This window comes from Geotrypetes seraphini, chromosome 8 (genome assembly GCF_902459505.1).
Source record: "Geotrypetes seraphini chromosome 8, aGeoSer1.1, whole genome shotgun sequence".
Taxonomy (NCBI): Eukaryota; Metazoa; Chordata; class Amphibia; order Gymnophiona; family Dermophiidae; genus Geotrypetes; species Geotrypetes seraphini.
This window is the reverse complement of record NC_047091.1, coordinates 49,263,803-49,282,628: the sequence shown is the minus strand read 5'-3', so window position 1 is coordinate 49,282,628 and position 18,826 is coordinate 49,263,803. Positions and strand designations below refer to the sequence as shown.

General features: G+C 42.8%; 1 protein-coding gene across 5 annotated transcripts in view; it reads right to left on the bottom strand.

Moving 5' to 3' along the window:
* The window catches only part of ZC3H4 (zinc finger CCCH-type containing 4), a 339,067-nt gene that overhangs the window by 89,864 nt on the left and 230,377 nt on the right, over positions 1-18,826 (bottom strand). For all 5 annotated transcript variants that reach the window (XM_033954008.1, XM_033954004.1, XM_033954006.1 and 2 more), the window contains exons 9-10: positions 15,910-16,021; positions 15,136-15,245 (exon numbers count right to left, since the gene is read on the bottom strand). In XM_033954008.1, coding sequence (XP_033809899.1) covers positions 15,136-15,245; positions 15,910-16,021 — 222 coding nt within the window. The remainder of the gene's footprint in view (positions 1-15,135; positions 15,246-15,909; positions 16,022-18,826) is intronic.

Here is an 18,826-nt window from a genome sequence, read left to right as displayed (position 1 = left end):
CCCAGTGCCTCCTTCCCATGTCCTTAGTGCCCCTTCCTGTCTTTAGTGCCCCCAGTGCCTCCTTCCCATGTCTTTAGTGCCTCCAGTGCCTCCTTCCCATGTCCTTAGTGCCCCTTCTTGTCTTTAGCACCCCCAGTGCATCCTTCCCATGTCCCTCTCACTGCTTTCCACACTTTGTCCCACCCCCATCCCCAAAGCCAGCCTGCCTACCTGTCTACCTCTCTCCCTTCCTCCCTGGCCAAAGCCAGCCTGCTTGTCTGGCTACCACTATCCCTCCCTTCCCCGCAAAAAAAAAAAAAAAGCCTCCCTCCTTCCTTTCCCCTGCTCTTACCGCTTTGCCGCTGCTGCTAAAGCCGACAGGAAGTCTTCTTTCCGACGTCAATTCTGACTTCGGAGAGGACGTTCTGGGCCAGCCAGGCAGTGATTAGCTGGCCCAGAACGTCCACTCTGACGTCAGAAATGACGTCGGAAAGAAGTCTTCCTGTCGGCTTTAGCAGCAGCGGCAGGGCGGTAAGAGAAGGGGACCCGGGGAAAGGAAGGAGGGAGGGACAGGAAATGATCGCCTGTCCTGTTGTCCCCGAGCACAGCTTTGGGACGATGTCCCGAAGCTGTGTGTGGGGACAACGGAATAGGAGGTCTGAAAACGGACCTATGGTCACTTTAATCTTGCCGGCCCTGCGCGGACCGGCAGAAAGTTCCTGTGGACTGGCGCTGGTCTGCGGACCGGCGGTTGAAGAACAGTGCTGTCTAAGTGAAAGATTACGTTCTTACCTTGGTAATCTTCTTTCTGTTAGAAGACATAGGATTTTGTACTGAAGCTGTTGTCCTTCTTTAGTCGCAAACTTTGAAGAAGGATGCCACTCAAAATTCTCAAGTCCTCCCCTTCAGCAGGAGAAAATAGCTCCCTTTTTAGTTAGTACCAAAGCAATCGAACTCCACTGAAACAGAAGAAAAGAGAAGGAGGTGTACGGGGAATTTCCTGAGACAAACTACATTTCTATTCTGCTCTGTAACTCATGAGACAAAAACCATGGTTAACAATTAGTAATAACAAAAGCAGCAACGAAGGAGACCAGATGGTGCTCGATCCTTTTAATTATGATACATACTCAACACGATTATGTTTTGGCCCAAGAAGGCCTGCCTCAGGAGTCTAAGAAATGAGACGATTATTAAAATTATATAATTATATCAAGAAACCTCCACAAAAACCAAATCATACATATCGTCTCATTTGTTTTATGTGGATGTATTTGATTTATGTGAAGGTTTCTTGATATAATTGTATAATTTTAATAATCGTCTCATTTCTTAGACTCCTGAGGTAGGCCTTCTTGGGCCGAAAAACGATCGTGTTGAGTCTGTTTCATAATTAAAAGGATCGAGCACCATCTGGTCTCCTTCGTTGTTGCTTTTGTGCCCCTCACTGTTGTGAAGGCAGTTTCTCCTGTTTGTCTTTTCAACAATAAATAATAACATGAACTTGAACTCTTAGGAGTATCGAGGAATCAACTTGCTATGTGCAACAAGCACTATCCTATAAGGACCCCAAAGGTAAAGAGAAAAGCTTTTTATTTTCATTTTTTTTTGTCTGCACTCATCCAAATGACAGGAGAAGAAATCCTGTAACGGAGATCAGCAAGTCCAAGGCAGTAAACAGGCGAATCAGAATTCTGCACAGGTGGACCATAGAGAATCCTATTTCTTATAACAGAAAGCACAGTTATTTATTTTAACAGGTATTATCCAGGGGCAGCAGACAGATATTCTCACATGTGGGTGACGTCATCCATGGAGCCCAGTACGGACAGTGGTAAAGTGTACTATCACTAAGTTTTTTGCAACGCTTCGACACTGTCCGCACTGCGCATGCGCAAGTGCCTTCCAGCCCGATGCCGGCTCTCGAGGTCATCAGTTCTATGGCCGAGTGAAAAAGTCAACTAGGGGAAGTGGGTGGGCTGTGAGAATATCTGCCTGCTGTCCCTGGATAACACCTGTTATGGTAGATAACTTGCTTTATCCTTAGACAAACAGGCAGCATATTCTCACATGTGGGACTCTCTAGCTTTAGTAAAGGGTATGGAGGGAGAGTTGGCCTCTAAGGAAACAAACACTTGTTGCCTCGCAAGAAAATCAGATATACCATCTGATATGAGAAGGAGGCGGCAAGAGAAGGAAAAGAAATAAAGAGTAATTAGAAGAAACCAGTCCTCAACAAGAGAAAAAAAAGGAAGAACCCAGGAAAACTTTATGTATGGAGGCTGTAAAAACCCAGGGAAAACTATATGGAGGTTGTAAAATAATAAATGACCTCATAGCGGCAGGAGAATCCAAGCATAGGCGAAGGAGATGCCATAAAGATTCAAGAAGAAAAGAATAAATGGATACTGGCAAGTGTACATATATGGATGACCAGACCAAAAAGAGCAGTTGAAATAAGTCATGTCTCAGGTAGACAAGATGGCTAGTGAAAGGGAATATTGCCAAGTAAAATGACAGCATGTCTCCCATTGAATAAAATAGTTTTATAGGAAAAAAACACCTTAGTAAGGAGAAAAAGTCAATACTTTAGATTATAGAAAATAAATGGAAAGAAATAGAGATGGACTGGGGGCAAAGCCCAGTGCAAGGCTTGCAAAGAGGAAGTAGTACTTCTGAAGAGATATGCTGGAAAAAAGGGAAACCAGCAAAGAAGGTCAGTAAAGAAATGGTGAACGGGGAATGGAAATGTTGGATATCCCCACAGGGAAGGAAAGCAAAGAGAGATATGCAAAGTTATATGCAGAAATTGGCCTCATCTACTACTGAAAAGAAGAGGAGAGTAGTGAGCTTAGAAACTTGAAGATCAAGTAAGAGAGATAGGACCGTTTCCTAATTAAAGAAAGGCATGGTGGAAAGAAGAGCTACCATGAATCTGGTTGAGAAGTACAGCAAGAAAAAACACGTGTACCAATGGAAGTGAACTGCAGAATGATTGGAGGACAGTTCCAGTCTCTTCTCATTATTTTTTTTAAACATGAGAATAGTAAAGGCAGATAGTAAAGGCAGTCTTCTGGATGTGAACTCATGTGTCCAGGGCCGCCATCAGAAATTTCTGGGCCCCTTACTGAGCAATCCTATTGGGCCCCCCACGCACCCCTTCCCCCCCCCGACACCCCCCCTTCTTCCATGAACCGAATACACACATACTTTTCTGCTAATGCTCCACCTAAGCCAGTCCTTTAAAATCTTCTCACGTCCATTGGGTGATTTGGCATAGAGGAGATATTCATAAAAAGAACGTCCGTCAAGATCTTTACTCATAGACTGTGCCATTTGCTTTAAATCATCTTCCATCATTAATCCAAATTGCACAATTCTTTCTCTGTCTTTCTCCTGAATGATATCTGGCCACATTGCTGGATCCTTCCAGTCAACAAATTTATGAGCAGGCACGGAGAACGCATTTTTAAACAAATGTAGTTTATCCTTGTACTCCTTATGTAATTTTAATCATCTATGGATATGTTTGTATGTTTATTGTTCAAATGGTTTTATTTATTTCCCCAAATTTATTTTTGTTATACGCATTGAAAATATTTTATATTGCGTTTAAATCAAAATCTCAATAAACTTGAAACTAGTGCCCGTGAGATTGTGGGAGGGTTAAATACTCAAAACTTAGAAGAATAACAATTTACTTAAAGTTTTTGCTACGCCAGCTTTCTGGTATCTTTACATACAGTGGCGTACGTAGCATATGTAACACCCGGGGCCCATCATTTTTTGGCACCCCCCCCATCTGTAAGAAAAACATGATTTTTAGTAACAAACCACACGTCACACATGAGTACCTAGGAAAAGGCAGCATCTTACATATTGCAGTGAGCAGTACATCAATACACCCATTGTAAAACTAAACAAGCCAGACCAGCACAAATCAATCCTACACCGTCAATCCTAACAGAAAACCATGTCTTTTGAACAAACAGAACACAGAAAACACCTTCGCCTAGTATGGAATATGTCATCACAAACTAACCCCTCCCCCTTTTACAAAACTGTAGTGTGGATTTTAGCTACTGTGGTAACAGCTCTGACACTCATAGAATTCTGAGCATCAGAGCTGCTACCACCACGGCTGGCGCTAAAAAACGCTCCACAGTTTTGTAAAAGGGGTGATAAAATAGAAATACACAGTTTCAACGCTCTAGCTCAGAGGTGCCCAAACTTTTTGAGCTTGTGAGCTACTTTAAAATGACCAAGTCAAAATGATCTACCAACAATAAAATTAAAAAACACAAAGCACACTATACGCTGAGAAAATGTTAATTATCATTCCTATTCTGGGTTTTTTTCAAAGAGGTCAAGGGAGATGACTCTATGCATTGTCACCTCAGTAACAACCATACAAAAATAGACAAATATACCCCCCATCCTTTTTATTAAACCCCAATAGCAGTTTTTTGCGCAGGGAGTTGCGCTGAATGCCCAGCGCTGCTCTTGACGCTCATAGGCTCCCTGCGCTAAAAACCACTATTGCGGTTTAGTAAAAGGGGACCAAATTGTAAAATATAGACAGCAGATATAAATTCAGAACTGTGCATAGTAAGTGAAGGGAAGTTTTCATCTCTGGGAATTTACCCAGTTAACTATTAAGTTATTTGGGCAAATTCCTTTGAAAACTGTGGTAATAATGCCTCCACTTTGCTAAATTTAAAATAAAATCATTTTTCCTACCTTTGGTGATTTCATGAGTCTCTGGTTACACTTTCTTCTTCTGACTGTGCATCCAATCTTTCTTCCCTTCTTTCAGCCTGTATGCTTTCTCTCCTCCACACCTCATTCCCTCCCCCAACTTTTTCTTCCTCTCTTCATGCCCCCTTTCTTTTTTTCTGTTTCTCTTCTTTCCTTCTGTTTCCCTGCCTGCCCCCTTTCTTTCTTTCTCCCTGCCGTTCCCCAAGCCTCTGCCACTGCCATCGAGGAACAGGACCCAAACGCCACCAATTGATAACGCCGACGACGCCACATGCTCTCTCTGCTTCGAACCGACCGGCATTCCTCTCCCCGACGTCAATTCTGCCGTCGGAGAGGAAGTTCCGCCCAGCCAGGCAGCGATTGGCTGGCCCGAACTTCCTCTCCGACAGCAGAATTGATGTCGGGGAGAGGAAGACTGATCGGCCCGATAAATCACCAAGGCAAAGTGAGTCCTGGGTGATCGACTCACTTTGCCTTGGCGAGCTACTGGCGCCCCTGCCTTAGAACACTGCCTAGGACCCTGGGGGAGCCCGGGCCCCCTGTCAGCTCCGGGCCCCTGAATGCAGGACTGGTAGTACTGCCCTGATGGCGGCCCTGCATGTGTCTAATTTACTATTAGAAGTGATCTGCAATTTGAGCATGGATGCTTGCAATCCAAATTATTAGAGTGTACCCCGGAGCCAAGAAATATTAACTTAAGGTGATGTAACACCATAGAATTGAGGCTGAGGATAAAAGAAATGTAAAGAGGTGATGTGCCTGTGAGTTAGAGTTGCTTCATGGGTCTTTATTTAGAAGCAAGAAAGGTTAGTCAGTGCCATAGGCAGTGGAACGCTTTTTTGTTTGTACAGATTGAAGGGGATGCAAGGGGGAGGAACGTTGGACATAGTGATGGAGGGAGAGATGTGACATGGTGTTGGAAAGGGGTGCCAGAAGGAGAAATGGGCATGGGGCTGGTGGGCAGTGGTAAAAAATGCTGCACATGATCTGGGGGATGAGAGAGGGAGAAATGTTGGATGTGGCAGTAGAGGGGATGGAGAGATGCCTAGATCTCTCAAAACAGATGGATAGTGAGAGAGAGAGAGAGGGAGACTTGTCAATAGGGGAGGAGGAGAGAGGAAGAAAAGTTGGTCTCATGGAGTTAGAGAGATGCTGGTTGGAGAATGGAACGAGGTCTTGAGGAAAGGGAACATGCAGGACGCAGAAAGAAAAAAAGAAATATTGGATGTACAGTCGGAAGGAAGTGCAACCAGAGACTCATGAAATAACCAGACAACAAAGGTAGGAAAAATGATTTTATTTTCAATTTAGTGATCAAAATGTGTCAGTTTTGAGAATATATCTGCTGTCCATATTTTGCACTATATTTGTCTATTTTTCTATAGTTGTTACTGAGGTGACATTGTATACTTTAAAGTCATCTGCCTTGACCTCTTTGAAACCCCCAAAATATAAATGATAATTAACATTTTCTCTGCATACAATGCAGAGTGCTTTGTGTTTTTTTTTAATTTTGTGGTAACCATTATGTATTAATAAGATTATATTGTGTATATATGAAAAATGGATGGAAGAAATTGCATTACAATTAGTATTATTATTATGGGGTGGAGTCAGGAGCCGAGCTTGGACAGGTCTGGGCGGAGCTTGGGTGAGGGTATTCGGTTGGCATTTGTTAGGCTTATGGGGTACTTGGCTTGAAGAAGTTGAGAAACACTGCTCTACACTGATAGTGGTTGCCTTCTGGAAAATTGCAGGTGATCCAACTTAGCAGGCTCTACACCCAGAATGGATCTCACCGTCAGAGTTCTGGTAATATAAGTAGTAGAGTTGAAAGTGTGTTTAGTGATAACAGAAATCGTTTCATGCTTAATAGGTGCTATATCCATACAGAACACCTCTGGTTAATGAATTGTTATACTGAACAAAGAAGGGGATCCCACTTTACAGGATCTACACCCATGGTGGATCCCTCCAGTAGTTCTCAGTGGTGCTGTTAATGTATGCGCAGCGAAGAACTACGTGGAAAAGTCCATGAACTGATGCAATGGTATGGTTAGTAAGATCAGTATCCACAGCTGGAAGTCCAGAAGCTCTTAACAAGGTGTGAAGTTCGAAAGAGAGTTAATGTTGCTGGGAGCAATAGTAACAGAGAGAGAGGTTTCCCAGTTCTTAAAAAGTGCATCCTTAAGTAGAGTACAGAGGCAACTTAAGAAGTTCTGTATGAGTGTAGGGAACGCAGCTCTGAAACAGGGCGAGGTCAGCACACTGTGAATGAATACTGAATCATTCCCTCTCTCCCCCTTACCTGTTACATATTAATCCTTATCTTATTTAAGCAGCCCTTATTTAGAAAGGACATCAGCTGACAGGCATTGAGTATGTGCAAAAACACAGGTATTGTCTAAGTGCTGAGTTGAAGAGTGATCACGAGGTAAAGGGAGGGTGATCACGATGTAAAAGCATGTACCTTTGTATCCACCAATCGTTAGACATACAATCGAAGGAGTTACTATGATGTCATTAGCATAGAAGCATAATAAAAGGAGCTCCTTAGCCTACGTGTGTGTTTGCTGTGTCCCATCCCTACATAGGAGGCTCATCGTAATCTAAGGCATCAAGGAGCTCTGCTCTGGATTTAGTTTCAGTCCAATTTGATAAAGAGCTTTTGCACCATCTGTCTGATATAGATAGGAAAAAGAAGGAGAAGATGGATTCCATATGATTCTGGGGTAGATAATAAAGGCTCACACTCAGTGTGAAGACAGGTCAGAATAAAAATCTAGTACCTCAGGATTGAGAAGCATTGAGAAGGATTGTTTCGATGATGGTAGCACCGGACCAATGACGGCAAGGGGGAAGGAGAATCGATACCATGATGATGCTCACTTGCATGAAATCTTGATGTTCATCAATGCTTCAATGAAAAAACTAGAGGCAATAGCGACCAGAAAAAAACATCTTGATCGTTAGGTCCAGAAGAAATTCATCCTTTACATTACATTACATTAGGGATTTCTATTCCGCCATTACCTTGCGGTTCAAGGCGGATTACAAAAGGTTAGTTTAAAAAAAACAGAGTTACAATGATTAGCTAGAGAGGTAAGTTGTAGATCTTATAAACATTTAGCAGGTTGTTGAGGGTGAGGTGGTTTGTAAACGAGTTAATAGGTGGTCATAGTGGAAGTTCTTTTGTTATTATTAGTGCAGTAATGGGTAGATCAAGTGTCAGTTTTAGAGTTACTAAACGGTCGTGATGTTATTGCTGCTTCAGGAATTTCTTGAAAAGTGTGGTTTTTATTTCTTTTCTGAACGTCCTGTAGTCTGGGGTGGTCATCAAGAGGTTGGAGATCTGGTTGTCCAGCCTTGCGGCTTGGGTGGCTAGGAGGCCGTCGTGTAGTTTTGTTCTTTTTACTTCCTTGATTGGGGGGGGTATGAATGGGGCGTGCGTTTTTCTTTGTCTTGTAGTGGGTGCTTGGATGAGGCGATTGTTCAAGTATGATGGGCTGTCTCCGTGTAGGGTTTTGAATAATATGCAGTAGAATTTGAATTGGATTCTTTCTTGGATTGGAAGCCAATGTGAGTTGATGAAGGCTTCAGTGATGTGGTCATGTTTTTTCAATGAGTAGATGAGTCTCAAAGCTGTATTTTGGATTGTTTGGAGTTGTCTAATCGTAGTTGCAGGGCAAGGAAGGAAGAGGATGTTGCAGTAGTCCAATATACCAAGTATTAGGGATTGTACTATAAGTTGGAATTGTGTTCTTTCAAAGAATTTTCGGACTTGTCTCAGATTTCTCATGATTGCGAATGATTTCTGAATTGTTTTATTTATTTGCGGTTGCATAGTACAGCATCTGTCTATGGTCATGCCAAGTAGTTTTATGGTGGTTTGGATGGGATATTTGATTGCGTTTATGTCTAAGTTGGTTGTGGTTTGGATCTTGTCATTTTCGAGAAGGATGAATTTGGTTTTGTCTTGGTTGAGTTTAAGTTTGTGATTTTTCATCCAGGTTGTGACTGTTTCAAGTGTTTGGTGAAGTTTGTCTGTCATGGTAGGTTTAGAATGATCGTATGGGATGAGGATGGTGATGTCATCAGCATAACTATAGGTGGTTATGCCCATATTGTCCAGATGCGTTCCTAGAGAAGCAGTGTAGAGATTGAAGAGGGTGGGGGATAGTGGAGATCCTTGTGGTACGCCGCAGGGGTTTGACCAGGATTCTGACTTTTCTTTGTTTGATTTTACACTGTAGGTTCTGAGTTTTAGGAATCCTTCAAACCAAGAGTATACTTTATCTGAGATGCCTATTGCGTCTAAGATCTGTAGAAGGATGTTGTGATCCACTAAGTCGAATGCCGCAGTTAAGTCCAATTGTATGAGAAGCATTTTTTTCCCTGTACTAAGGTGTTGTCTGACGGTATCCATAAGGGAGTGGTTCAAAAAGAGCTTCACCAAGGCCCTGTAAAATGATGTTGACTCCACAAAGGGAAAGGAAGACACAAGGGAGGACGTAGATGAAGAACCTCCTTTGTACACCTGATCACATCTCGAAGAGCAGTTTGCGAACTAGCGCCTCTGCATGCTCGAAAATACAAAAAGCCTGCAACCTGAACATTTCAGGAAGGCCACTGCCAGACTTTTGTCTAAACCCTCCTGAAGTAAAGCCAAGACTACCTAACTGGGAGCCTTCTCAGGATCCACCTGCTTCCTAGGACCCCACTGTAGGAAAGCCTTCCAGGGTTTGGCAGAAACAGCCATAGCAGAGGGTTACTTGAGCAAAAAGAGTCAAGAAAATTACCTCCAAATAACTGTGTATTATCAAGGCTGAGAGCTAAAAAGCCATGCCATAAGACCATAATGCCGTGGGTTCTCCATAGACACTGGTCCCTGACTGAGAAGATATCAATGAAAAGGGAGCCAGAGCTTCTTGTCCTGCTGAAGATGTATGAGAACTGCATACCAAGGGTGGCAAGGTCAATACGGAGCCACTAGAGCAGGTGTGTCAAACTCAAATACACAGTGGGCCAAAATTAAAAACTTGGACAAAGTCGCGGGCCAACCTTGATATTTACCTTTACCTGGTGAGGACAATCTTCAGCGCTCTAAAAGAAAGGGGTAGGGGGCACAAAACATGTGCCGTGGTCATAACCATGTTTAAGGACAAGGTTCGGCAAAAGAAACTAAAAGAGTGTAAACATAAAAGTGGCCAAAGAAGCATCACGGGCACATAATAAACTAAAACACAACATAAAAAATATAATATAAATAGTGAAAAATAAATAATAACAAAACATTGCTTGTGGAAAGGATTAAAAATGCAAAAATAAAAAGTTTCTACTGCAGTGCGTGAAAAAAGTGTAGCTGTCCTGTACTAACAAATGTTGCAGTGTGGCAATAGACTATAGAATGTAACTACTAGTAGGGATAAATTTTCTAGTACTCTGTGATGAATTAACAATAATCTTTATTGGATCACAGCTTTTACTTGGCTTACAAACTTGTATGTTAAAAACCTAATAACACACTCTCAGCAACATTGCATAGATTATTGGAAGCTGAATCTATGCAATGTTGCTGAGAGTGTGTTATTAGGTTTTAACATACAAGTTTGTAAGCCAAGTAAAAGCTGTGATCCAATAAAGATAATAGACTATAGAAAACATAAAAACCATCACTAATATTTTTGGGAACTTTAAGATAACTTAAAATAACTATGTGCACGTTTAAAAAAGGCTATTCTTATGTTATGTTCTTAAGTCCATAGTCTGTTATTGAGAAATACCTGGGGGAAGCCACTGCTTGCTCTGTATTAGTAGAATGGAATATTACTACTTCTTGGGTTCTGGCCAGGTACTAGTGACCTGGATTGGCCACCGTGAGAACGGGCTACTGGGCTTGATGGCCCATTGGTCTAATCCAGTAAGGCTATTCTTATGTTCTTAAATAAAGCAATGGTGGCTCTTTCCTAGTAGAGACAATCTGTAGCGCTCTGAGCTGAGCAAACTGAAAGCAAAACTGGATTGAAAAATGCCGTCAATTTAAAAAGGGGGGGGGGGGGTTTGTCACATGACAAGTGCCATAGTCACAACCGTATCATAAGCAAAAAGTGGCACAAAAAAATGCCCAAAGATCTGAATAAAAAGGTTGGACGCTAAATAAATCGATGGTCACATGATGAATTAAAACCCAATTGACATACCAAGTGGGCCAGCTCTAGTAGACATTTGGTATTTTCTCACGGGCCAAATATAATTACACTGAGGGCCAGACTTGGCCCGCGGGCCTGAGTTTGACACCCCTGCACTAGAGACACCAGGCTGGGATGTGTCGCTGTCCAGCGGATGACCCGACCAACCACCAGAGGCTAAGGAGGGATCATCATACAGGAACTCGTGAGCAGGCCAGGGCAAAAAAACAAGGCATCAGGCCCTAGCTTCCGCGCTGTTCGTTGACTGAAAAAGCACCTGGACTTTGAGTTATCTGCTGAAGCCAAGACCCTCTGGAGCAAACCCCAGATCTTGTAAGATCAGATATAACGCCTCTTGCGAGAGGGACTATGCTCCTGAGACCAGGAACTGTCGGCCGAGGAAGATTGCCGGAACATTGACAACTCCAGCCCCATGGTCCCCCAAGAAAGACAGAAGATGCGTTTACGCCCAGTGGAACGCTATCAATCTTTCTGGCCCAAGAGAGGGGGGGGGGAAGAGATCACATATGCTACCACCGTGGAGTCGAAAAAACTTGCACCACTGATCTTGCTGAAGGGTCTGGAGAGCGAGTAGCACTAGCCGAAGTTCCCGAAGCTCCAGATGGTAGGTCAACCAACGTTGCGGACCGGGGTCCACTGCCCCTGAATGAAGGAGGCCCCGCAGTTTTCCCGAAACCCAACAGGCTGGCATCCATTTGGAAATCCAAAGAAGTCAGCCCTGGCCAAGAGCCATCCCCTGAAGCCACCAGCTCAAATTGCAGCTAGCTGGCTCCATCCAAGGGAGTGGCATCTGAAGGGTGAAAATCGGCAGAGATCACCAAGATAGGAGATGGTCTCCTGTCAAGGACACAGGGGCACTCTGGCCCAGGGTATTGCTTCCAAGGAGGCTGCCTGAGACCCTAGAACCTGCAAATAAAACTAGGCCGAGAGAGCCAGACAGTCCAAGTGAATTCTGATCTGTTGACTAAGGTGCTGTCCACTTTCCCAGAGAGGAAACATACGACTCTGACTGGAGACGAGGAGAAGCCCCAGAAACTCCAGGGACTGGGAGGAAGCCAAGCCAACCTGAAGCAGAGATACTACCATTCCCACCGCACCTTCATACACCCAACGAGACAGAGCCCAGATCACCCGCTGTCCCAGAAAGGGTGGACTTGGATCCTCCTGCTGGCGGAAAGCCCACTCAACTACAATCACAGTGACAAAAGTTCAGGAGCAATCTTGAGGCCCAAGGGGCAGAGCTGTGAACTGGAAATGCTGCTGCAGAACATGGAAACGCAGAAACCTGTAAAGATCTGGGCAGATTGAAAAAGGGAGGAAACCTCTGTGAGATCCAAGAATACAAGAAACTCCCCTGGAGATAGCAGCTAGCACCATGTACTTTTTGTCCATTTGAACAAAGAGAATTTGCAAGAAGTGGGTGACTGACTGTAGATCCAGAATATGTCTCCAATCCTCTGAGCCTTTCTGGTAAAAGGAAGTATCAAGAGTATCCGTGGTCTGGAGCAGGTTCCAGCATCCCGAAGACTAAGAGTCATTGTAGAGTAGCGCAGACATGTTGCGGTCGACTTGCCGGAGTCCTTAAACCAAGGCAGAGGTGGACATAGGAGGACTAACAAGCATCCGATGAAAGTCGAATCCACTCCTGACAAAACTGTAGAAGACAGCCTGCAAATGAGGAAGCCACACTTGACCCCTGGTGACATTGGCGCTTTCATTTTTTTGTGAGGCGTAGCCACTGCACAGAAACCTATGGACGTCTGGAATTGGAACTGTAAAAATGTGGGCGTAACCCTTGGAACGTGTCTAGGAGGAAAAACCTGAGTATTCATGACGACACCCACAGGAGGAACGAAGAGAACTACAATCCCTTTCCAACACCCAGTGAAACAGGTTCACAGGGAGCATCATAGAGTGGAGTTCGCAACACCTTAGTAGAGGACATCCAGACCTATATCAACAAGAATCTGGCCTTTAAAAAGGCAGCTGCTGAAGGTGATCTCCGAGGCAGTTTCCTCATCCAAAGACGAATCCAAGGAATTCGGTGCTCAGACACTGCATCATCAGAGAACGTACTTCGCAACACTTTAGTAGAGGACATCCAGACCTATATCAACAAGAATCTGGCCCTTAAAAAGGCAGCCGCTGAAGGTGATCTCCGAGGCAGCTTCCTCATCCAAAGACGAATCCAAGGAATTCGGTGCTCAGACACTGCATCAGAGAACGTACTAAGAACTCAAATGAGAACATAAATGGCGCTTCCACACCAAACCAGCACCAGTGGAGGACAGACATGCACCTTGACAGAGGACGTATTGCGCAGGCCGGAATAATAGGCACACACCATAAAGGAAGAGGTTACCGCCACTTGGCTACCTGAGGATGCTGGAAAAGAATAGTTTGTTAAAATAACATCTACCCTGTGATTCTGAGAGGCCTGAAACCTCATTCCCCCATCACTGGGGGAGGGGGGGCTGGAAACTGGGAAACCTGCACCACGGTGGAATCTACCTCAGGCTGATCAGACTTGCCAAAAATCAGGATTCAGGAGATAAAGCATAGACATAGCTCTAGCAGAGCGGAAAAAGCTTTCCGGGAATCACAGTGTTCTGAAGTCAGACCAAGGATCTGTGGACTGAATGGAAAAAAGTACAGAATAGACCAGGACCGAATCCAGAGAATGGGAAAATGGAAAATCCAAATGGAGCTCTTTCAGCTCTGTAAAGAGGTGGACAGAGGCCCGCTGAAAATGTGAAGAAGAATCAGCACCTCCAAATCCGGACAATCAGGGCTAGTGCTGCCGATTCAGAGAAAAATATTTCAATTCGATTCAATTTGATTCACCCTGTTGAATCGATTTTTCAATTCAATTTGATTCACTGTTAACGACACAGCTTTTTAAGTTTAAACATTTTATTTAACCAAGGCAATATCATATCAAAAATCATCCCCAGCCACTCAGACTCACCAGCCCCCTCTGCCGATTCCCAGCTTCCATCCCCAGCCCCCCAGACTCACCAGTCCCCCTTCCAATTCCCAGCTTCCATCCCCAGCCCCCAATACTCACCAGCCCCTCTGCCGATTTCAGCTTCCATCCCAAGCCCCCAAGACTCACCAGCCCCCCTGCCGATTTCAGCTTCCAGCCCCCAAGACTCACCAGCCCCCCTGCTGAATCTCAGCTTCCATCCCCCTTGCCGATTTCAGCTTCCATCCCCAGCCCTCCAGCATTTAAGGTTTTAACCAGTGACTGAGACATTACCTGCTACATTTGCTAAAGACAAGAAGCAATGTTGCCTTAAAAGGTCTCTGAGGTCTTTTCCCCTTCATGCTGTGCATCTGTTTGATAGCTCACACTGGTGATTTTTGCTTTTTACTATTATAATAGTAACACCTGCAGCTGTATTGATTATTGTGAACTTAATTCTAACCCCAGAAACCCTTGGATCAACCTTTTACAGACCCCCCCCAATATTCCCCCTAGGGATTAATAGGTGTACTCACTGTGACTTCTGAGGCTTGTCTGTCAGCTTGACACAGCCTATCTGCAGAGAAAGGATTACAGCCTCAGAAACTGCTGGGATCCAATCCACCACTGGAATTCTTCTGAATGCCTGTGAGGCGGACCCTGACCAAGGACTCCGAACCCTGAAAATCCACGTGACGCATTGGGGGAGAAAATTTGCAGCCAGTTCCCTGATACCTAAAGGGTTGTTACACAGGGGACTCACAGCCTGCGCTCAAGTCTCTGATAAATCAGCAGGCGAGCAAGATCCCAGGGGAACAGACCCCGAGCTCTCGATGGACCACAAAGCAGGTACTTTGAAGAGATTAGTCTGCGAGCAGCAGACAGCTCTCTTGGGTCTGCGTCCTTTCCCTGGCAGAGTAAACCCAAGAAGGGAACCTCCACGCACCAAAGCCACGCAAGAAAAAAAGGACCTGATGGATAAAAAATACCTGAAAATAATAAAATGAAAACAGAACAGATCACAACACACTTTCTCAGCTCGATTGCAGAAGGAAAAACTCAAGAGGGAGCTATTTTCCACTGCTGAAGGGGAGGAGTTGAGAGTTTTGAGTGACATCCTTCTGCAAAGTTCAAGACTAAAAAAAAGACAACAGCTTCAGTACAGAATCCTATGTCTTTGCAACAGAATGATTAGTTACCTTCCATGACTACTGTCACACCTACCTTGTCCAGAAGCTCCTTGGTTTCATCTGAGAGAGGCTCATGAGAAAACATGCAATCATCTCCATTGACACAGTTTCCGGTCGTATGGAATAGTTTACAGGGAAATTCACGTAAGAAGTAGGTGTTAAAGAAAACAGATTTGTAACGATCAAGGAATGCTAATACAGGCATAAATTATGTTCTTCTTCACACAGTTAAGTGGAGCGGCTCCTTATACATGTGCATTTTCCTAAAAGGTGCCAGGATTCCACAGGTACCACTATTTGAATTAGTCTGTGCTCTATCCCATCCTTTTCCTTTCTCTAGGGAAGCATACTTTAATCCCACTTTAGTCATTTTGAGATTTGGAAAACAATTTTTGTATACAGAGCCACAGAGGACCAACTTCTTATACTAAATATATTCTTCAACAATACATATTTTGCTGGGGGGAGACAAAATCATTTCTACTTTTGTTCTTATATGATACCCAGATTTTAAGACCCATTCTATTCCACATGTTCAACACAAAGCTCTCCTAATTTTGCAGACCCCTTCTCTCTCCCTCCCTCTTCTGTCTGAAACTTATTCCAGGTTCCCCGCCCCCCTCCCCAATACCAATCAACCAGAACTCACACTCTAACCCTGCCTGATACTGTATGCCATCTAAAAATAAAAACAATTGCTCTACACTACGAGAGGCACTATTTCTCCCCCCTACACACACACATTTTGCATATCACTAATGCACAGCTCCCCATACTCAAGCAGGCAGAAATATGAGAAACAGGATATCATGCATATATGGGCAGTTTTCAGCTCTGGCACAAAATCCGGTCACGTAAAACTTGCAGAGTCCTCTTCTTCGTGGAACTTCAATATCATGGCTGAAATTACAATGATCTCCCTGTGGTAGAGGATGAAAGAAAGCTAGGTTATAGTAGGTTTCTTTTTTTTTTAAATTTTTTTTTTTTAATTCTTTATTTAAATTTTAAACAACAATTCACAAGCATAATCTTGTTCCATGCAATACAGAGAAAGAAAACAGATTTCACCAAAATAATATATCAGATTTGAACAAAACATTTCAAATTTGAAATAAAATATTTTATCCTTTCCTTAGACCACAATGAAAGGGGTGTGATAATCATATAATATTGGAGACATAAATTAAAGAATTTAATTCAGAGGAAAAGGCTTAGTGAGGCACGGCTACCCTCTAATTATATTATATTCCATTCTACATCATACCTTGGTAGTCTTTTAACTCTTAGTAATCTTTTTAACTCTTAGAAACTCCTTTAAATGTTCGGAAGAAAAGAAAACATATTTGACTCCCAAGTACCTTACCAAACATTTACAAGGGTAAGCTAGTAGAAATGTAGCACCCAATTTAAGAGTTACTTGTCGTAAGGAAAGAAAATCTTTCCTTCGCTCCTGAGTCACTTTAGAGACATCTGGATAAATCCAAATACGTTGTACTCCAAATAATTTTTGAGAGTTTTAAAAATATAATCTTAAGATCATATTTAAATCTTGCTCAAAAATAAAAGATATTAGAAGCGTAGTTCTCGCAGTATCTGGATTCAGAGTTTGTTCTAAAAGAGCAGTAACATTAGCAAAATCAATCTGTTCCTCTTGTCCATTATTTTTCTCTTGTCCAATGTTTTTTTCCAGAGGAATTTTTTTGTTTGGCAAATAGTAAATCTTATTTAAAGGAGGAATGTTTTCAGAAGAAATTCCCAAGTTCTCAATCAAATATCTTTTGAAGAAATCAATAGGCGGAATACCAGGTGAAGTTGGGAAATTCAGTATACGAAGATTCAATCTCCTGTTATAATTTTCAAATTGCTCTAATTTCCTATGTATAGAGGAATTATCTTTAATTATTGCTGTTTTAAACATTTGAAGCTGCTGTATATCCTCATGTATCTGTTTGTTTTGGCTTGAGAAATCCAATTTAACTGAGTCAATAGTTTTAGTTAAAGTATCAATCTTAAAGTTAATATTTGTTACCTCCTCAGTGTTTTTAGCCATAGAAGCCTCCATACGTTGTAGAAGCAATCAAATGTCTCCCAAGGAAGCCTCCGTTGATGTTGGTGTAGATGTACTTGTTGTTAGTTCTTTCAGCTTCCCTGCACTTGCTGGTTCTGGTTCAACGCCCTCACCGGGCAGCCCCATGGATTCCCTTCCGTGGTCATGGCTCTCCCGCAGCTGAACTCCGGCAGTAGCTGGACACACGGGGGTGAATGGATCCGGAGGGGACAAAGATATTTCGCTCCCCGAAAGGGGGAAAAACTCTCCACCGCCTTCTCCCAAAACCGGGTCACCTCCTCCTATAGTTCGGGTTGCCGTCGTTTGAGCCGCAAAAAAGCGGTCAACCGTTTGTTGGATGGCTTGCTGCATGGGTGTCGAAGAGAGGGCCGGCGAGGGAACGCCCCTTTCCTCTTCGGCGGCATCTATGCTCAGGAAAAGGTAAGAAGAAAAAAGCCTGCAATCATCCCGATCTTCCTGCTCCCCGCTTCACTGTAACTCACTCACCGCCGCCATCTTGTCACACCCCCCACCCCGCCATCTTGTCACACCCCCGCTATAGTAGGTTTCTACTGGCATTTATGCTCATGCACACCAATATTCTTTGCTTTAGATGAGGCCTGAAGAAAGGTGCTTTCAATTTTACTCTCCTTTTAAGCTTTTGATTTTTTGTTTCACAGGGCATGGGAACACTGGAAGTGAATTGCAAATGATCAAAGAATTACATCTGTACATCTTTAAATGGACTTTCACAATTTTTTAAAAGTTTGATTCTTTACCACCTTTATGTAGTGTAATTAAAGCAGTTTATATATTGTATTCAGGCACTTTCTCTGTCCCAAGTGTTAAGTCCACTCACTAATCATAAGAACATAAGAAGATAAGAATAGCCATACTGGGTCAGACCAATAATCTTTCTAGCTCAGTATCTTGTTTCCTAGTGGCTAACCCAAGTCATAAGTACCTGGCAGAAACCTAAATAGAAGCAACATTCTAAACATTTGTCCAAACATTTCTTTAAACCCAGCTACATTAACCTCTGTTGCTACATTAACCTCTGTTACCACATCCAATGGCAACAAGTTCCAGAGCTTAACTATTCTTTGAGAGAAAAAAATATTTCCTCCAATTGGTTTTAAAAGTATTGTGTGTCCTCTAGTCTGTAATTTTTGAAAGAGCAAAAAAATCAATTCACTTGTACCCTTATATCACTCATGATTTTGTAGATCTCAATTATATCTTCCCTTGGCTGTTTAATTTCCCAAGCTGAAGAGTCCTAACATCTTTAGACTTTCTTCATCTTGGTCACTCTTCTTTGAACCTTTTCTAATTCTGCCATATGTTTTGTGAGATATGGCGATCAGATTTGAACATAACATTCAAGGTGAGACCACATCATCGAGTGATAGAAGCATTATATTATTCTTGGCCTTATTTACCATCCCATTCCTTTTTTTTTTTCCATTTTTTATTTATCATTTTATATATAGATACATATACATTGCTTGTATAAGAAAATAAAGAGAGAACTTCCACATATTTTTTAAAGGAAAAATATATCTGGATACTGTCCATTTCATAATTAAACAAAATTTCGCTCTTAAGTTAGTCCACATTCTGGGTTCTGGAGGAGAAACAATTCACATTTGTGAGAGATATATAATTAATTAATTCAATA